Raw genomic sequence first — 20,164 nt, forward strand, 5'->3', positions numbered from 1 at the left:
AGGCTACCCCACCATCTTCCATGGGGCTCGTGGCACCAAAGCCAGCATTGAGATCAGGGCCAGTGCCACCCCCAGCGCCGAGTACGATGTATTGGCACAGGTTGACAACCCCACCCCCCGTGAGCCAGAGGGAGTAGGAGGCCCAGTCCCGGCCTGGGTGTCATCTTCGTCTTCCCCATATGAAGTGGTAGCGGGGACATCAACAATATTGACTCCTATCGACAACAGAGTTCACCAGAAGTTATCGAGGAGAGTGGCCCAGAACCTGGGTCTTCAGGTGGAGGAGGTGACTGAGGCAACGGATCCTATGGGGGACATTTTGGCACCACTGAAGTTCCTGGGGCTACATACACTAGCCCCACAGAGAAAAAAATTTAAACCCCAGTCTCTTCCACGCTTCCACTTTGCACAATCCAGGCAGGATTACAGCAGGAAGCAGGACAGAAACAATAGGCGAAAGCTACCTCAGCCCCTTTCCAACCAAGGCCAGGGTTCAGCGAGGCAATCCTCTGGTCCTAAGCATACCTTTTGAGGGTACACCCAGGGGCGACGCACCAAACCAGATCTCAGAACCTTCTCCCTGTTTCTTGAATCGTCTATACCACTTCTGTCATGCGTGGGCCCAGATAACTTCAGATCACTGGGTCCTGTGCACGATAGAATTGGGATATTCTCTCCAATTCTGCTCTCTCCCTCCCTCCCAACCCCCTTCTCCATCCCTCTTCAGGGACCCCTCTCATGAGCAACTTCTAATACAAGAGATGCCCCAAATCTTCTTCATCTTTCTCTCACAAGCAGTCCTACAATATGATCAATAGAAATGTTAGTGTGATGAAGGGAGCAAGGTTTACCCCCCAAGTTTTAGTTTTCCTTAAACATGGAGCAATATTTTCATTAATCACTTTTGTTGCCCAATAGATATCTGATCTAAGGGTTTGATCCTGATCTCCCTTACACAAACATAAATCAAGAGTAATTCAGCTGAAATCAGCGCAGTTACACCAGCATAAACCAGACATGAGATCAGAATCAGGCTTTACACCTATAAAGTGGCATCTTTCCTTAAAAATATATAGTGCATTGTATGTATTGGAAATTCAAGCTGTCTTTTTTTCCGTTGGGGCAGTTTTGGTGATTTTTACCACGAACAGCACTTTCTGTGCACTTGTGAATTACATCAGATCTGTAGAATTTGGGGAGAAGAGTTGGGCCAAATTTTTTGCAGTGAACACCAGAAAAAAATCAAGATAGTATCAAGGTTTTGTGTGAAAAAGCAGAATCAATTTGCAGATTCAAGCTTGTGTCTGTGTCACTTTTTTTCTCTGATGAAATTTGACAAGATATGTGAATTTTTCTAAAGAAAAATGTTTAGATATTTGCAATTCTAGTCAGGATGGAGTGTTATTAAATAAACTCGGTGATGGTTAACTGATTTCTAGTGCCCTTCATGAGGTATGTGTCCCTTTTGTAGTAACTCCAGTTAATTCCTCCTGCAGGGCAGTAACACATTGGACTGTGTATTAATTTAAATACCCGTTATTGTGTTGGCCCTGATGTCACCTGCACAGCAAGTGTAAAGAGGTTAACATTTTTCATTTTAATACAAAATTCATGCCTTTGTACTTTTCTCAAGAGGGCTGTTACTGATCCATTTTAAACTGTGCCGATTGATATATTTTAGTGATTCTGAGCTGGTCTCCTGCATCTAACAGTGCTATTTCTCATTCCCATCAGGTATAAGTTTATCTATTCATGGGGCTGAAAAGCGTTTGCAAATCTATCAGAGGAGAAGTGCAGGAAGCCATCCGCTATCACAGCGTCTGCCTGTGGTTAGGCATTCTTCACTCCCACAAGTCAGAAGGTCAATAAAAATGGAAGCCTCATCTTCTGGATCTAATATACCAGCAGTTACTAATGGAAAAACAAAAATCCATCATGCAGGTAACAAATATGACTTGACAACACTTTTCAGTTTGGTTTACAGACTGGCATATGCTATGAATCTTTGTATTCATAATATCAGATCATGCTTGCCTGGAAATCAATAGATTGATCCAAGGGTCAATAGATTGATGGTCATTCTGTCTATTTTTGGTATGCTTGTTCACAACAGTTGTGAGTTCTGTCAGACGAAGCAAGAGTTACGACAGCTGGCTGATTTACGGGGAATTGGAAATAACAAATCAGGTGTCCTATTTTTTAAAAAAAAGAAAAACCCCAACAATTACAATATTCCACACTAATGTACAATCACTGCCACTTACAGTGCTTTGAACTTTTTTTATAGAATACTGGTGCATTTTATATTTGATTAACTTAATAAACAATTGACTAGATTCAACCCTCTGAATTCTGTATGCATCACTGTATAACTCAACAGTCTGATTTCATAAAATCAGAGTGCAGACTATGGTTTGATTCCTGTGCTAGACTGGAAAAATCTCTAGGACTGAAGGAGTAATTTGCAGTATGGATTAACTGGAAAAGTAAAATTAACCTTATTTTAAGAGGACAGAGTCTCCTAGGCACCATAAAATCCTAGAGGATAACTTGAATACACTCATTGTTAAGCAAATTTCCAGAGCTACTTCTAAAGTATTTTTTTTCTTATTCCAAAGGAATACATGTGGAGATGCCATGTTCAAACATACTTTTGCAATGCAGATGAAACTTCAGATCTGAATTAATTTAAGATTAGAGCTGCAAAATAATGTGGTTGGATTTTTGTGTTTTACACAGTGCAGGACCTCACTGGACTTTCAGTTTTGCTGCACTTAAAAAGATCATCACTGCCCCCATGTAAATAAATGGGATCTGTTGTATCAATGAGTGGGGATTTATGTGGGAAATAAGGGAGTTCCACATGCAAATCTTTGCATGCTGTATTTACACAATCTTGCAGATTATTTAGTAAATGCAGTACATTAATTATTTTTAAAATTACAGTGGAGTTAAATACAAAATATGTGGTGTCAGTTGCTATACAATTTGCATTGACTTGAATTTTGGATTACCATATTATTCACAACAGCACAAGTTATGCATATCTTACTAAACGTGCTAATTATAATATTTTAGTAACCCACACCATCACATATTTTGCTTTTGCCAATTACTATGTCCATTTCTTAGTCCTTTTATTTTTAGCTTCTGTGGTTTTTTTCTCCTTTGAAGCACATTAGTTGCTATTGGTATAGACAGAACTTCATGACCTCCACCAGCAGTATAATGTCAACTGACAGCATTTAAAAAAAGTAAAATCATGTTTTGCAAAATACAAATGTTTACATAATTATGAACATGTAACAATGGTAACAATATTCATTTTTGTAGGGATGTAGATTATCTTTATATTCAGTCATGAATACGGTTTATCGTTTAATACTAAATAATACATACAGAACAAAACAAACAAATATTGACACTGATTTAGGAAAGTATTCCTAATGGGATGGATTTAAACATGTCCCCACATGCTTTCCTGAATTGGAGCCATTAGTAGGTGTCAGAATGGTTTTTGGATGACATTTTTCTGCAGATGTTAGTGTCCTATAAAATCATGTAGGGTTAGTTCATCTCTTATTTATGGTGTGTATATATTGTTTTTATAAAAGAATTAGCAGCCTGTGTGGGACAAACCAATTATGAGACCTGATCCTATTTGGTGCTTGAGTGCCCTAAGCTTCATTTGAAGTTAACTCCCACTGCAGTCAATGGGCGAATATTAGTAAATTGTTTTGTAATTACGTCTCTTATCATAGATATCTTAAAATATCATACTTCATTTGGTATTGCAGTAAAACAGTGTTGTGATTTAGGGCCTTAAATGTGATTCTATATCAGAAATCAAAATTTGTTTCCCTTTCTAAGTTAAATAACAAAAATCCCACATACATGCAACTTAATTCTAAGAAATATTGTGCTGGGATATCTTCTGTAATAAATATTCCCTCCTGAGAGAGAAAATTAATTTAAATTTAAAGCATATTTTATTAATTCATATAGAATGACAAATTAACTTCTGCTGTCTTTAGTTCTATAAAAAAACCCATAGGTCTGAAATGGAGTGGTGATGGTGAATTGAAAAGGTTCTCACTCAACTTCTATGATTCTCTTATTAATTAATCAAAAAATAGGACTTTAAAGTATTTTGTTCTCCAGTCATCCCCCTCCCATTGCAGGGCTGTTGCCTACATTATATTCTTGAATAATTTCTTAAGTCTAATTTTAAATAGCTCAAGCAGTTGAGTTTCTTGCTCCCCTCAGAGGTAATATTCACCCAGTCATATAGATCTCACCATTAGGGAAGTTTACTTTATATTCAGCCTCAATTTTCTCTTGCTCAAGTAACAAATATTCAGAACATGAAGAGATTCTGATTAACCTGGAAATCTAGAATAGGGCTGTGAGAACTTGAAACGGTGGTTCTGACTTTCATTAATCATAGAAATCAGAGCTGAGGTAAAAATCAGACTCTCTTTCATGAAGTGGTAGATCAAAAAGGAATTTGGTTTTCTTCCTCTGACAGTGTCCTGCTACTGTTTTCTGCACACAAAGATGCTTATCTTTGTCATTTTTCTTCCTGCCCAGAATGGGACCATTTAATGATTTATCAATAATTATTTTCACTTATTTATTTTGACTAAGACTGAAAGTAACCTAAGTTGTAGTGAGGACAATGATAGATTTCTATATGTCGTCCAGTGGCTGCCTTATCAGACAGCACTTCTTCTTTAGGTTGTCTCATCCCGTCCCCATACACACAATTTTATTTACTAGTGGATAGTATTGCAGCTGCAATTGGATGGTGTCAGGAATCAGGGCCTGCCGCTGGGCCTGGGATCAGCTCACTAAAGACAGGTGAAACCCCTAATTGGCCAGATCACCTGATTGGCTGAGCAGCATTGCCAGGACTGTTCTTAAGCAGAACAGTAGCACTTGGCCACTGGCTGCTCAACACTTATGCGTGAAGCTATGATTGTGCCATCTTCCTAGGCTTGTTCCAGTCCTGCTTCTCTGCCTGGTTCCTAACTCCATCTCTGACCCTGGGCTCAGACTCCTGGATCTTGACTCTGGCCTTGGCCACTAGGTTTGTCACCCCGCCCCCGCACACCCACCTAAGACCATGATAGATGGCTTATACTATTGCGCTGTGTGTTGCCCACACCACTGAAGTGGCAATCTAGCAGGAAGTTTTCTGCAGTATGCCTTGCCTTGTAAAAAGCCCTTTCTCCAGTGTGAGGCTTAATAGAGTTACTGCAACAACTATTAACCTAGCAACCGTTTTTCAACTCGGTGCTGAATAAGAAATAGAGAGGCAGTCTTGCTGAGGAGTGTGGCAATGAATCCGCTATTTTAGTAATTGCCTTTAAACCTAAACTCTCACCAATAACTTCTTTCATATAGTTAAAAATTACATTTCTACCAGCTGAGATGTTCTCTGTATCAAATTTCCTTTCCCTCTATGTGGCTATTCTTGAGGCCTCCTCTTCTCACATTCTGCTTCTGCTTATTCTTGATCACTTGTGGAGGCACAATGTGACACTGGGGACCATTGGTGGGTTCACTGTTAGTTGGCTGCTCTGCTGTACTTGCTCTCTCCACGTGTTACTACTGAGAGACTTCATCATCATCATGTTCCTATTATTCCTCTGGCGTTTAGGGCAGTGACCAAGTTCCTCCACTACTGTCTGTTTCTGGCAAGTCTTTCAATGGTTCCCCAGCTGTGCCCCAGGTTTTTCAGCTTGGCTTCCACAGCTCTTCACCATGTTGTTGTTTTCAGGTGGCTTCACAAAAAGTTTTATTCATTTAACTAAAAGAGGAAAGTCATGTTGCTCCAGTTTAAATTGGTGCAAAAATCGCACCTTTATTTAAACTGGGGCAACTGATATGTGTAGACAAACACAGAGAGTATTCTGTACAGACTGAGCACAGAGGGAAAGAGCAACAGCAATGGAATAACCCTGCTACCAAGTACTACATGCAAACTTAGTCATGGCTTCTGATGTCACTGTATGGCTTCATGTGAGGTCAAGAAGCAAACTCTCTGTCTAGAAAAGGAAACAAAGGCTAAAAAGGTGGTGCCCTTTCCCCTAGATCATAATGATATGAGCATTCATACTGATCTAAATCTTCGTTCTTACACTGGATCTGGGATGGCTTGGGGGTTCTGATTTCTGGCAGAACCAAACCACCATCCATAGTCTGTGGTAAAGTACTTCTCAGTCATGGGAAGAGTTGTGTTGTGGTTGATAAGGCATTGGCTTATGAGTCAAAACACAGGGGGCAGAGCCTCAGCTGGCATAAATTGCCATAATTACAGATCTCCCCCCAGGATTCTCTTCCCAACATTGCTGTTAGTTTTCTAAGTGATCTTGGGCAAACCACTCTGTGCTTCTGTTTCTCCATATGCAAAATAAGGACAATAATGCTTATGCATCTTTGTAAAGTGTTTTGATACTTATACAAAATACTAAGCAAGTTCTAAACATTATTATTACTAATCTACTTTGAGTTATATTTCCATTATTTAACACTCATTTCCTTTCCGCTATCAAGTGGAATATAGAATCTTTTAAAGAACAGTGAACTTTCCCTATGGCTCTAGCATTATGTTAGTCATCAACTGTGCACTTCTTCTGTCTCTATTTTTAGGTGTTGCTAGTTGCAAGGGTTTTTTTGTTGTTTTGTGTTTCTAGTGTGTGATGTGAATCTAAAGAAAAAGAGCAATGCTTAAATAACAGATTATTTGGGGAACTGGAAATCAGATGACTTTCTGATGCTTCTTCATTGTCTTGCTCTCATTCTTATTTAAGTGCCTATCCCAGTATAGAGGGCTTCAATGGAAATGAAATGGTGCATATGCGTTGTGCTGGCCCCCTGCACAAATGTGCTGAAGTAACAGTTTTGTGATTTTGTACAAATGTAAGGTGAAATTCACCTTTATGCAGAGAGTCAATGCAAGACACATGCACCACTTCAGTTCCATGCAAGCCCTCAAAATAGAGACAGGGATTTAAGTAGCATATAAACCTTGTACTGGGGTCTCCTCACAGTGGTGAATTTTGCTCAGAAGATTTCTTCAAGGTGCTGTTTTGAGAGCAGTATAATGAGCATGGATCAAGAAGTCACTGTATTTGTAAGAAATAATATTGATAAACTCATCAGTTCGTACTCTTATGACACTGGAAGATATAGAACCGTGGATGTTTCACTAGATGTTAATTCTTCTGATCAGAATGGGAGTTACTTCATTTTTATATTAATATCAGAAAATATTGCTGGGAAACATAGATTATCAAAAGTTATTTTTAGTGATGGATGAACCTAAATTCTTGTGATTCAGTTGGGGAAATGGATCCAACATTACTGTAATTATGTGCATTCACAAAACAGAACTGAAAATGTTTTCTTTGTGAGATTTTCAGCATTTCTTGGCAGGTGGGGTTTGGTCAGTCCAAAAGGACGACAAGCACAGTATTCTTTTTAGTGTTACTGCATTTCCATTTGCACTCCTGGATGGAATTCAGAAGTGCAGAGGCACTTGAAAATGAGAGAGAGAGAAAAGTTATACAGACTTTAGTTTTTGTTCAGGCTTGTTCTTTTTCTTGACTCAGATGTTTTTTCTCTAAACATTTTGTAAAACATCAAGACCCATAAGAAATCCTTTGAAAGACACAGCATTTGAAAGAGAAATTTCTCTCCCTTTCTCCTGGAACACAAACTTCAAAGTTCTGAAACATTCTAAATTATGCTGTTTGAGTTATCTTATCTTTGGGCAGCAAAAACACAGAAGTTGCAGTCAGGGAGCTTCTGCAGGTTCACATACAAGGATCTGTGTTCACATTTCATTGCTCCTATTCTATTATTCAGTCTCCTCTGGGTTTCAGACTAATATGCAATAGGACTCTATTTATGCTACATAAGGAACTCCAGTCTGGGAAATTAGTGTGCCAAAGATGAAAAGTTGTTGGATGATTAATTGTTCCGAGATAATGATGGGACTGCAGGAATGGCTGACCTATCTGCCATGAGATGGAAAGTCAGCTAGTTTTTCTAGCAAAGAAAAGTAATTCGTTAAAAGAACTGATTGTCTCAGTCTGGTTTCTAGTTGCCGTATCCATATTACACGCAGAAAACTTTTCCCTGTGGTGCAAAGCAATACCCATTCAGCTGTCTCAGCAGAAGGGTCATGGGCTGAACATTCTATTCCATGGCGGCCCTCTAAGTCAGGGTTGAGGCAATTGTTCGGCAAAAGGAAAAGCTCACACTGCTGTTGGTCATGCTGTACCCTTGTCTTGTCAAGGAATAAATAGGACTTTCCAATCTGTTAATGTGACATATTCTATGAGTACTGTATTTGCCTGTTGAAAACTTATTTTATTGAGGATATATATGAGAGTCCAGTAAATAGGTAAGAAGCCCGTAGTCCAACAGATTCTAAGAATGTTCTGTACACTTTTTGCTTAGTGTCCTATTCATTATTTAAAAATAAGAAAAGCCTCATAAACCCAAAGAAAAGTAAATCGTGAATTGGAATTTATTTGATATTCCAAATAGGTAGTATGGGTACATCCATGTATAAATTCAGAATGATCTGGACAAATTGGAGAAATGGTGTGAAGTAAATAGGATGAAATTAAATAAGGACAAATGCAAAGTACTCCACTTAGGAAGGAACAATCAGTTGCATACATACGAAACGGGATATCACTGCCCAGGAAGGAGTACTGCAGAAAGGGGTCTGGAGGTCATAGTGGATCACAAGCTAAATATGTGTCAACAGTTAATACTATTGCAAAAAAAGCAAACCTCATTCTGGAATGTATTAGCAGGAATGTTGTAAGACAGACACCAGAAGTAATTCTTCCACTCTACTCCACGCTGATAGGGCCTCAACTGGAGTACTGTATCCAGTTTTGGGTGCCACATTTTAGGAAAGATGTGGACAAATTGGAGAAAGTCCAGAGAAGAGCAACACAAATGATTAAAGGTCTAGAAAACATGACCTATGAGGGAAGATTGAAAAAAATGGGTTTGTTTAGTCTGGAGAAGAAAAGACTGAGGGAGGACATAACAGTTTTTAAGTACATAAAAGGTTGCTAAAAGGAGGAGAAAGGTAAATTGTTCTTGTTAACCTCTGAGGAGAGGACAGGAAGCAATGGTCTTAAATTGCAACAAGGTTGGTTTAGGTTGGACATTAGGAAAAAACTTCCTGTCGGGATAGTTAAGCATTGGAATAAATTGCCTAAGGAAGTTGTGGAATCTCCGTCACTGGAGATTTTTAAGAGCATGTTAGACAAACACCTGTCGGGATGGTCTAGATAATATTTAATCCTGCTATGAGTGCAGGGGACTGGACTAGATGACCTCTCAAGGTCCCTTCCAGTCCTATAATAATATTTAAATAAGCTTTATATTCAAATACAATGACACACTTACTGAAATCACTAGTTCCTTGCATTCCAATAGACGTCTAGCATGCTTGTTAGAATTCACAGGATCTTTTTTAGTAAAATTCTTGCCATATATCAAAAACTATAGAAGCCACATGTTAGAGAAGCTGAAAAGAGATGTATGTTGCATTTGCCATGCTTTTCCTGTTATTTATTTATTTATTCGGAAGCTGTTTTTACTTGTATGGTTCAGTGAAATGCTTCACTTTATTAGTTTACTTAATCACAGGGTATGAAATAAAAGCAGGGGTGGGAATATAGTGGTATTATATAGTAGAACCATTGATTTCGGAGGCTCTGAAAATGTGCAATTTTTGCAACTGTGGGAGTCAGAAACTAAAGTAAAAAAAAGGAATGTACTTTATCAGCTCAATTTCAAAGTCTCTTTAGCTGTGACCATCTTGATGGAATTCAGAGCTGAGCAAGTATTTCACAGTTTACAATGTATTCAACAAACCTCATCTCTTTTTCTGTTCACAGAATGTCCATAGACAGGTTGTGATATCCTCAGATTTATCGATTATTCAAATTGTATTATGAATATTCAGTATTCAAGCTGTGCTGCTTAGAGGTGATTGGCTGGAAACCAATGATATTTTTGTTACTGTTGGGAGGAGTGCTTTTGGTGCAAAGTCAGGCATCTATGAATTGAAAATTTGTTTTTTTATTACTGTTTCTGCTGGTAAAACCCTATCACTCAAATAGTCCGAGGGAGCAACTTGTACAAGGGGCACAGCTGAAGCTAATTCATCTCTACGTTCTAATTAGTATTCACAGAAATATTTTTACATTTAGCCAACCATACTAGAGCCTTATTTTTTTAAATACATTTGTGCAGGGTATATCCAGATTTTCTCTCTGTTTGTGGTGAGGAGGAGTGGTATAGAAACTTGAACATTTCTTTCTACCCCATTTCTGAAACTAACTTGCACATTACAGTGACAAATAATTTCACAAATAAAAATGTTATATCGTCAGGGAGCTAAGTCTTCCTGAAAGAAGCTGAAGTGAAAGCTTTGGAGACTGAAATCGTCTCTTTATCTACAGTAAAGATACAGAACAGTCCATGTTTTATGCACCACCCTGCCAATATGTACCAACTCTGAGCTGGAAAGACAACATTATCTCTCTGGATAAAGAGAGAGTTCAGACTCTCAGCCCATTCATTCCTTATTCACTGCCAGCAAGTGGAGCAGTGAATGTCAGTTGCAATCTGGATGCCTGTCAACTAGGAACTGGGCAGAGACTGTGATTACTTCTAGTCACTAGCCATTTTGAGGTGGAAAGCTCCAGATCTGTTGCCAGGGCACTCAGTCATCCAGCCCATTCCAGTGTCTATCTATATTGTTGTTGTTTGGTTCACCGCTACTATTACTGTGTGAGGGAAAGGGCTAGTTCTTTAAAAATTCCTGTGCTGTATTAATCTCATAATCAGGAAACCTAGTAATAAAAGACAGTGCTTGTAAAGGGCCTCTCTTGTGCTTTTTAGATTGTAAGCTGTTTGGGGCAGGGACCATGCCTAACTTCGTGGTTTTGTACGGTGCTTGGCACTGATCCTGTCTGGGGCCTCCAAGCATTACCAGCATAGGAATAAATAAATAATACTACAATAGCAAAAGAAATGTTGGATATGACTGGGCCATTGTGAAGAGTAGAGAAGAACTGAAATCAAAAGAAGAGGTATGATCATATTTCTTAGGTTATGGCTTTAAAAGAGTTTGACTGTGAATGCAACATCAGTCTTTCCTCCCTTGGGAGACCTATATTTTAAAGGGCAGATGTTTCTTCACCAGTGATCAGTCTCCTGTTTTGTGCTGTGAGATGACCCTTCTTTCACTGATGCACTTAGTTACATAGTATACTAATTGAAATTAAAGGGCACTTAAAATTAAGCAGCAAAGAATCCTGTGGCACCTTATAGACTAACAGACGTTTTGCAGCATGAGCTTTCGTGGGTGAATACCCACTTCTTCGGATGCAAGTCCTTTTTAAAATTAAAAAGGTCATAGAGCAGTTTTTAAACAAAGGCCTGGGGGAAAGATGACAGGTGCGGAGGAGCACATGGTTTGAACTGAAACATCCCTTAGGGGAGGATCTATTAATGGAGATTCTCTATGTCCTATTAAGGAGTAGAGGATGGAAGATGCCTTTTTGCCTCTCACTGCTTCTTTTACTTTGTTGTTTAGCCACGGTGGCACTTTTTTGGTTCTCTTACTATGTTTTTTAATTTGGAAATATACATTTAAATTGAGCTTTTATTATGGTGCCTTTTAAAAGTTCCCATGCAGCTTGCAGGGGTTTCACTTTTGGCATTGTACCTTTTAATGTTTGTTTAACTAATTTCCTCATTTTTGTGTAGTTCCCCTTTCTGAAATTAAATGCTACAGTGTTGGGCTGCCGTGGTGTTTTCCCCGCCACAGGAATGTTAAATTTAATTATATTACGGTCACGATTACCAAGTGGTCCAGCTATATTCACCTCTTGGACCAGATCCTGTGCTCCACTTAGGACTAAATCAAGAATTGCCATCTTCCTGTACTGCTGGTTTTATAAATGTGTCTTCTTTGCAATATGGTTCTTGCCTGAAAGAGGCCCCCACTTATCCAAAAACTTACATGTCAGACACAATATGTGTTTCATATAGTCTGAGAAAAAGCTTCTTGCAGATGGCCTTTCAAAAGACTGAACAAAATAGCCCTGCATTCTTTAGACATGTAGTTATGATTAGGAAGGGACTCTGACAGTAATACACCTGGGTTCTTTATATTGTGCCACTAATCTCCATATCAGCTTTGCTCCATTTATGAGAAATATGAAGACTTATTTTCCAGCTGCAAGCCCCACAGGTTAGCCTGGTCTCAAAATTAAGCTGTGTCCTTTCTTAGGAAAAGTTGTGAGGTTTTTGTTCTGTGTTTTTTTTTTTTTTGAATGAGGAAAGAACGGATATAAAATAAATAATTGTAATTACATATCAGAGCCAAGAGAAAATTCCTAGCACTCCTGGGTGGCCAGAAAATAAACACACAAGAAATACATAAAAAAACCAACATGACAGTTGATAAAAGAAGAGTACCAGTACGACCACAAACGTTGTCCTCTGATTCATTCTTTGTGCCAAAAATAGGGTTTCTGGGATCATATTGAGATTCCTTTTTGTTGGTGATGCATGAAGAACAATATAGTGGATCTTATTGTCTCTCAGCTACACATACATGCCAGGTGTCTAAGACACCAAGGGCCAGATTATTTTTAGCCCTTAGGTTCAGTGTGTCCTCTTCTTTTGCTTTTCTCCCCATTGTGGGAATCAGGCATAGTTATTTTTCCTAGAATGAGGGAAGTGCAAGGACTGCTTTCTGTACTGCCCTGGGAGCACTGTGTGCTCAAAGAAGGCAGGGCCTTGGCCCTGAACACACCTTCCCTGCCTGCATCAGCCTCTGGAGTGTGAGTGGTGCATGGGGGAGTATGCTGCACCGAGTAAAGCAGTGTAGTAGAAAGCATGTTCCCCTTGCATACTAGGGAGCTCTGAGAAGCAGAATGATTCCCAGTTATATCCCTGGGGCAATGCAGTTCTTCACTGCTCCAAACACAAATCTGTTCTGTAAAGACACAACTGAGGCCTGGTTTACACTACAGGGTTAAGTGACATAGGCTGCCTTGCATCGACTTAGCCGTGGAAGTGTCTTCACTTAAATTTGACTCCTGCCAACATCAGTGCCTCTCTATGCCAATATTAGTAACACCATTTTCCCAAATGGTGTAGCATCACGGTTGATGTAATTAGGTCAACTCAGTGTCAGTGTAGACACTGCATTGTGACTGATACTGGCTTTCAGGAGCCATCCCACAATGCCCCACACTGATAATACAATCAATACAAGTGCTCCTGGTGAGGACATGCAGCACTGACACAAGGAGCGAATGTGCACACGCAAGCAATTTAATAACTGCGGTGACTGTATGCCAACATAAATTAGGTTGACAATTTATTAGTGTAGGCATGGCCTGAGTGTTCAGTATTTGCAGTTACAGAACCTTGTAGGTAACATTCAGGGTTCTTCCAATAGTAAGTATAGGGAAGTACCCGTACAATGGAAAACTGCACAATAAGCCTCAATTCAGGAGAGCACTTAAGTGCTCTTCTGAAGCTAAGCAATACCTTAGTTTAGGTAAATCTGACAAGCTTTTAAGCACCATCTAAGTTGTGCCTACTTTAATGCCCCTTTGTACTGCTAGAATTGTGGGAAAGAACTTTAGTGTAAATGAGAATCAAGTTCACAGGGCAAGATTCTCCTATCTGGTTAAATTGTGCTTAGAGTACGACAAGAGGAAGGGGTGTAATGGTGCCCTTAGTCCACCTTTACAGCTCCCTGATCCTCACCCGGCTTAATGGGTTGGTCTTCCAGCACAGCTGAGCTACTGGTGTTTGCTGTAGGCATGAACCTGATGAATTAGCGTGTTCGGATAATGATGGCAATGATACATAAGGCTAAGATTTTGTCATGCATATTTTTAGTAAATGTCACGGACAGGTCATGAGCAATAAAGAAAAATTCACGGACACACATGACCTATCCGAGAGTTTTACTAAAAATATGCATGACAAAATGGGGAACTGCCACCCCTCCACACACTGCCTGTGACTAGGAGCTAGCTATGTGATCCCTGTCTGCCCATGATGGCTGCCAGGAGCAGCGACTCAGATCTCCCAGGCCCCCACTACCCATGGCGGCTGGGAGCTGCAGGAGCCCTCTCTCCCCCGCTGCCTGTGGTGACTCAGAGCTCCGGGGGAGGCGGTGGGGACACCCTAGAGTTCCCAGCCACTGAGGGCATCAGAGGGACCCTGCAGCTTCTAGGCCCTGCAGGCTGAAGTCACGGAAGTCTCTGGAAGTCGCAGATTCCGTAGCCTTAATTCTGTTTAATTGCCTGTAATGCTAGAATCCATTCAGAAAGACAGTCTGGAATCTTATTAAGGTTATTCTGATGTGACATTTTATAAAATCACTGATGGCCCGGAGGATGTCTGTTAGGTCACACTCCTCATCACTAATGCAGCCAACATTTCTGCTTCCCCCATCAGCCCATAGCTGGCATTAGACTTGAGCAAGCTCTTTGAAATGAACAATTTATTCAACAAATGTTTGCTTCCTCTATTCCTTATTTGTCTACAAGCAGTTCATGACATTGTATAAAGTAAAATGACAACTACACTGATCTTTCATTCATAAAAATCACCACATTTATCAAATACAGGTGAGTTTTTTTTATCCTACATGGTAGGTAAAGAAAATGGAAGCCTGTGTATGCTTTAACAAGTGTACTTACAATGTAAGAAGAAAGAAGCACAACCAAAGTATAATCAATCCTACTGTCACTTTTAGGTAGATTAGAGTAAGGGGAAATGGACTAAATTCTCTGGTCTGTCTAGATTCCAGACTTTTTCAAATGGATTTGAGAGTGGAAAATAAACAATTACACAAACACACTATTACTGTTGCCCCTTTTCAACCTGATCAGCTAGTCAAAGACAGGGCCGGCTCCAGGCACCAGCCGACCAAGCACATGCTTGGGGCAGCACCTTGGGGCGGGGCGGCACTCGGGGTTTTTTGGTTCGGCCAGGCGGCGCTGGAGGGTTTTTTTTGTTTGTTTGTTTTTGTTTCGGCCGGGCGGCACTGGGGGGGGGGGGGGACTTCGGCGGCGTGGTGCTGGGGCGGGCGGGGACTTGGCGGTGCGGCGCTCGGGGGGGCAGGGACTTGGGTGGTACAGCGTGGCGCTGGAGGGGCGGGGGGCTTCGGCGGCGTGGCACTCGGGGGGGCAGGGACTTGGGCAGCGTGGCACGGTGCTCAGGAGGGGCAAGGGGCTTGGGTGGCATGGCGCTTGGGAGGGGCGGGGGGCTTGGGCGGCAGAGCGCTCATGGGGGCAGGGACTTGGGTGGCATGGTGCAGCACTGGGGGGGTGGGGTTCGGTGTCGCGTCGCATCGCTTGTGGGGCGGGGGCTTGGGCAGTGTGTCGCGTCACTTGGGGCCGGGGGGCTTCGGCGGCGCAGCACTCGGGTGGGAGCGGGGACTTGGACGGCGTGATGCAGCACTCAGGGGCAGGGGCTTGGGCGGCACGGCGCTCGGAGGGGTTCGGCGGCGCTTGCGGGGCGGGGGTGTGTTACAGCGGGCGGCGCTCTTTTTTTTTTTTTTTTTTGGCTTGGGGCGGCAAAAAAGTTAGAGCCGGCCCTGATCAGAGAATGGGCCATATGGATGTTCCTGTTGGAAATAGAAATTGATGGAGCCTGATGCTTAGGGGAAGGTTGGTTTTTTTTTTGCATAAAATAGACAAATCCTGTTTGTTTACAAAGAATGTACAAAGTTCTGCTTCTCCAAATGCAGGAGGACCCACAAACAAAAGGAGCAGTTTCTTATCTTACAGCCCCAAGCCTCTTTAACCAACAGCCCCAGAAGCTCTCTAGCTCTTCCCAAACACTGTGCTTGCAGGCTGATGCTTGGCTTTCTTCCTTTTGCCTCTGCCTCTCTCTTTGTTTTGTGTATTCTGCCCAACCCCACCTCTCACACCACACAAACCCACCAGCAAAAAAACTTTTGTCCTATATGGGGGCTTAACTTTACTTATGCTAATTGAATGGTCCCTTCATACCTATCAGTTTTAATTCAAACCATAACAAGGTTTCACCCAGTTTATAATGTTAATGTATCATCACCGTTATCCAACCAGAATTTTATCAGGCTCTTTTCTGCAGTGAACACCCATATGTACATTGGATTTTTCACTTAGTTCTAAAATGTGATAATCTTAGCTATTTCTGAAATCACATGAAGGTTGTTCTATCTGATGAGTTCTGAAAAAACACTCTCCCTCCCACCCCCTCCTTCTCTATTGGTACTTTTGTGATGGCTCAATTACTGTCACTAAAACTTAAATGTACAAAATGCTGTCAATTCTTTTGGGAAAGCTGAAGACAAATACTTTTCAAAATGAAAGAGTATTGGTTTATCTATTTAAAGAGGTTATAAATGAACTTTGTTTAGGTCACATGTATTGTATCAATTGTGTGTTTTTATATTATGCATATAATTGACCAGATTTTGAACTCAGTTACATCTAGGATTGCTACCGCTGAGGGACCAAAAAGGGATATCTGGGATAACTCAGAGCCCATAAAACTGGACAGCTGGCAGTGTGTACTGAGCACCTTACAGATTTCTCAATACATCATCAAAATGAGATGATCCTGGGAAGACCTGAACAGGTGGCAACCCTAATTATACCAGCATAAATCCAGAGTAATCCTGACTTCGCTGGTGTTTTCCCAGTTTTACATCTGTATCACTGAGAACAGAAACTGTCTATAACATAAGTAGGCCCAGATTCTCCTGTATGATCTCTTCATTTTGTGTTATTCAGAAGGGGCAAAATAGATGGATTGCATCATACACCAAACCTTAAGTAAAATCTGTTGCAATACAAAAAAAACCCGTTAAAGTACTTTTATAAAATAATCAGTATAGTTATTCCATTGACATTCTTGATCCAGCTTTACACCAAAAGCCAGAACAATTTGGCTTTGGAATCTTGTTTTTCTATTGCAAAATGGTACATTTATCTTTTCCTATTTAAAATTTAAATAACTTCTTGTATTCATTTGAATCACATTTGAAATATTAAAATTAACCTGGATTTTTTATACTTTTTCACCAGTTGTTGATTCTCTGCCAATTCCACTATAGACAGATGTTACTGAACCTATAATCAGAGAGGATGTTGTGAACAGTAGTAATGTTCTCCATATAAACAAAGGACTTGATTTTCTACTCTGAACCATCATAGACTGTAGCCTATCTTATGCAGTGTTGTTGTAGCTGTGTTGGTCCCAGGCTATGAGAGAAGTGAATGAGATAATATCTCTTAGGGCTGGTCTACACTAAGGGGAAAAATCGATATAAGATACGCAACTTCAGCTACGTGAATAACGTAGCTGAAGTCGAAGTATCTTATATCGATAACTTACCCATCCTCACGGCGCGGGATCGATCTCCGGGGCTCTCCATATCGACGACGCCACCGCCGTTCGCGGTGGTGGAGTTCCGGAATCGATATAAGCGCGTTCGGGGATCGATATATCGCGTCTAGATGAGACGCGATATATCGATCCCTGAAAAATCGATCGCTACCCGCCGATACGGTGGGTAGTGTAGACGTAGCCTTATTGAACCAACTTCTGTTGGGGGAAGGGATAAGCTTTTGAGGAAAGTTTATCTCTCACCAACAGAAGTTGGGTCCAATAAGAGATATTACCTCACCCACCTTGTCTCTGTAGGATAATTGCTAAAGCACTTACGATCATCAAGTCCCTAAACTGTAGTAATAATAGGGAGGCAGTGTACCAGGTCAAATGCTTTCTGAAGGTCTAGAAACATCACCTCAATTTACAGTATTCTTCCAAGTATCAGAGGGGTAGCCGTGTTAGTCTGGATCTGTAAAAGCAGCAAAGAGTCGTGTGACACCTTATAGACTAACAGACGTATTGGAGCATGAGCTTTCGTGGGTGAATACCCACTTCGTCGGATGCAACGTGATTTTACAGTATTCTTCCAGTTTCTATCTCAATGGAAATATATCTTGCTTTAATGTAGTAATGATAGAATCCTGTGGCTTAAATCTAAGATCTGTAAAGGCTTTTGTTCCAATCTGTATCATTATATATTTATAAACGATATAAAAGTGTGGGAAGTGCTTTCTATAGATACAGAAAGATAGATTCCTTGCTACATAGGGGAAAAAACTTTCAAATTATGTTGGGGAAACCGAGCTTGTCACTACAGTTGCTTGAAGCAATATCCAAAAACTTCAGAAACAAGGTGGGCCAAATTCTGTACTCTGTTGTTCCAGTACTACTCCACAGAAGTCAGTGGAGATTGCACTGAGCAGAATTTGGCCTGGCACTTTGTCTTTGTCTTAATCATGCAAGCAAACAACTGCCACCCCAAAATAATAAAATGCCAGAAGGCCTGAAATACATAAAAACAGGTAACTCTGTGGAAAAATGAACAGAATATGATAGCTGTTATTGCAGTAAATAGGTGTTCGGTTCCTCTTTGGAGCAAGTACACAGCACAGGAATCTTCTTGGCTCCTTACCTCTAGCTCCCAAGAGAAACTAACACCCAGCTACCATGTATAGCAAGCTGTGGTGGGCAATCAGCTACCTTTTCAGCAAAAATCTCTCTCCATCCCCTTCCCTCTCCCACTCCCCAACACACATGCGCTATCCCTAGACCTGCAGAAGGCACGTTCTGGGCTTGTATGGACAAGAGTCAGTATGAGGAGGAACAGGAGCTTGGAGCAACATTGTTGTTTCCCCACCACCTAGCTGCAGGACGTCCAGTAAAGAATAAATTCAGCCTGAGAACCTGAATGAAATCTATGCTAGGAGCCCCCTGTCAGCTTAAAAGGGGTTCCAGGGGCAGCTGCTGCCAGAAGCTATCAGAAAACTCTGGAGAATGGTAAGGGGCCCCACAGGTACCCCATTCAGGTGACCTTGTGCTAGTGCTGGTTAGGAATATCCCATCAAAAATATTGATTTTTGCCTATTTTTTTCATCATGGAATTAGAATCAAAAAAATTTTTGTTTTGGGTTGATTTCAGTTGAAACATTTAGTTTCAGATCGCTCTGATGTAAATCTCCATTCACCTGAGCTCTCATGCAGCAGCAAAGCCAGAGAGGAGATCTGCACTGCATCATGGGAGCTGTAGTTCAGCTGGGGAGCCCAGCACATTGCGGGGAGAATGGAAGTATGGGGAACTTTTATTCCATGAAAAGTTTCAGAATTTCAATTCAGATGTCAAAACATTGGAATTTCACACAGGATGGAGCCTCTTGGTTCCTGACTTTTGTCATGTGTGTCTGGGGAGGAGTGACAAACCCTTCCCCCTGGACCAGTGATACTCAGACCCTAGTGGTTCAGGAGCCATATATAAAGTTCGTATCTTTATTAGTTAATAACATAGTAAAAGCACCCTGATTGGTTAATAATTTAGACTGGGTAACAATTAAATCAAACAGTGTTTTAATATCATGTGCTGCAAAGAGCCACAGGAGACACATTAAAAAGCCACTTGCAGCTCGCAAGCCTCAGTCTGAGTATCACTGCCCTGGACAAATTAATCCTAAAGAAACTCCACAAGGGGAACTGCAGAATTTTTCTCCTGTTTGTCTCTTTGTCTGAGTTTTCCTGCAGGAGGCCATGATCTGGGCAAGATGACCAAGAGGAACTGAAATCTTATGACCAATTTAGAGCTGGTCTGTATGAAACCAAATGCTCCCCATGTAATAAATTTTGGACTTCATTAACTACAGTCCAATAAAATGCAAATTCTTGTATTTATAAGGGTTACCGTCCACACATATAATGTACCTCTATATGCTTTTTCCTGTAACTCTACTTTCAATGGTTCATTCTTTACTCCCTTTTTACTTACTTGAATGATACGCTACTAGCTATGTTGTCAAAGGCTTTTACATGATGGAGCACGTTAAACTATTTGTTACACTACAATTTTAACAAACATCTGTGTATATCTCCCCTTTCAAAGCAGCTGCAGAAGCAGCTGTGTTTTAAATAACCTATGCCTGCAGCAGCATTCTCTCACACTCTGCTTCTCCCCCAGCACACTAAAGCCCCTTTGTAAGGACACCTGATTAGCTGT

At 40.8% G+C, this 20,164-nt stretch overlaps 1 protein-coding gene across 1 annotated transcript in view; it reads left to right on the plus strand.

Moving 5' to 3' along the window:
- ANO4 (anoctamin 4) overlaps positions 1-20,164 on the plus strand; it is a 257,266-nt gene that overhangs the window by 66,546 nt on the left and 170,556 nt on the right. Inside the window, exon 2 of the mRNA XM_045002152.1 lies at positions 1,735-1,941. Coding sequence (XP_044858087.1) covers positions 1,872-1,941 — 70 coding nt within the window. The 5' untranslated portion in view covers positions 1,735-1,871. The remainder of the gene's footprint in view (positions 1-1,734; positions 1,942-20,164) is intronic.

The sequence above is a fragment of the Mauremys mutica genome, chromosome 1, assembly GCF_020497125.1.
Source record: "Mauremys mutica isolate MM-2020 ecotype Southern chromosome 1, ASM2049712v1, whole genome shotgun sequence".
Classification (NCBI taxonomy): Eukaryota; Metazoa; Chordata; order Testudines; family Geoemydidae; genus Mauremys; species Mauremys mutica.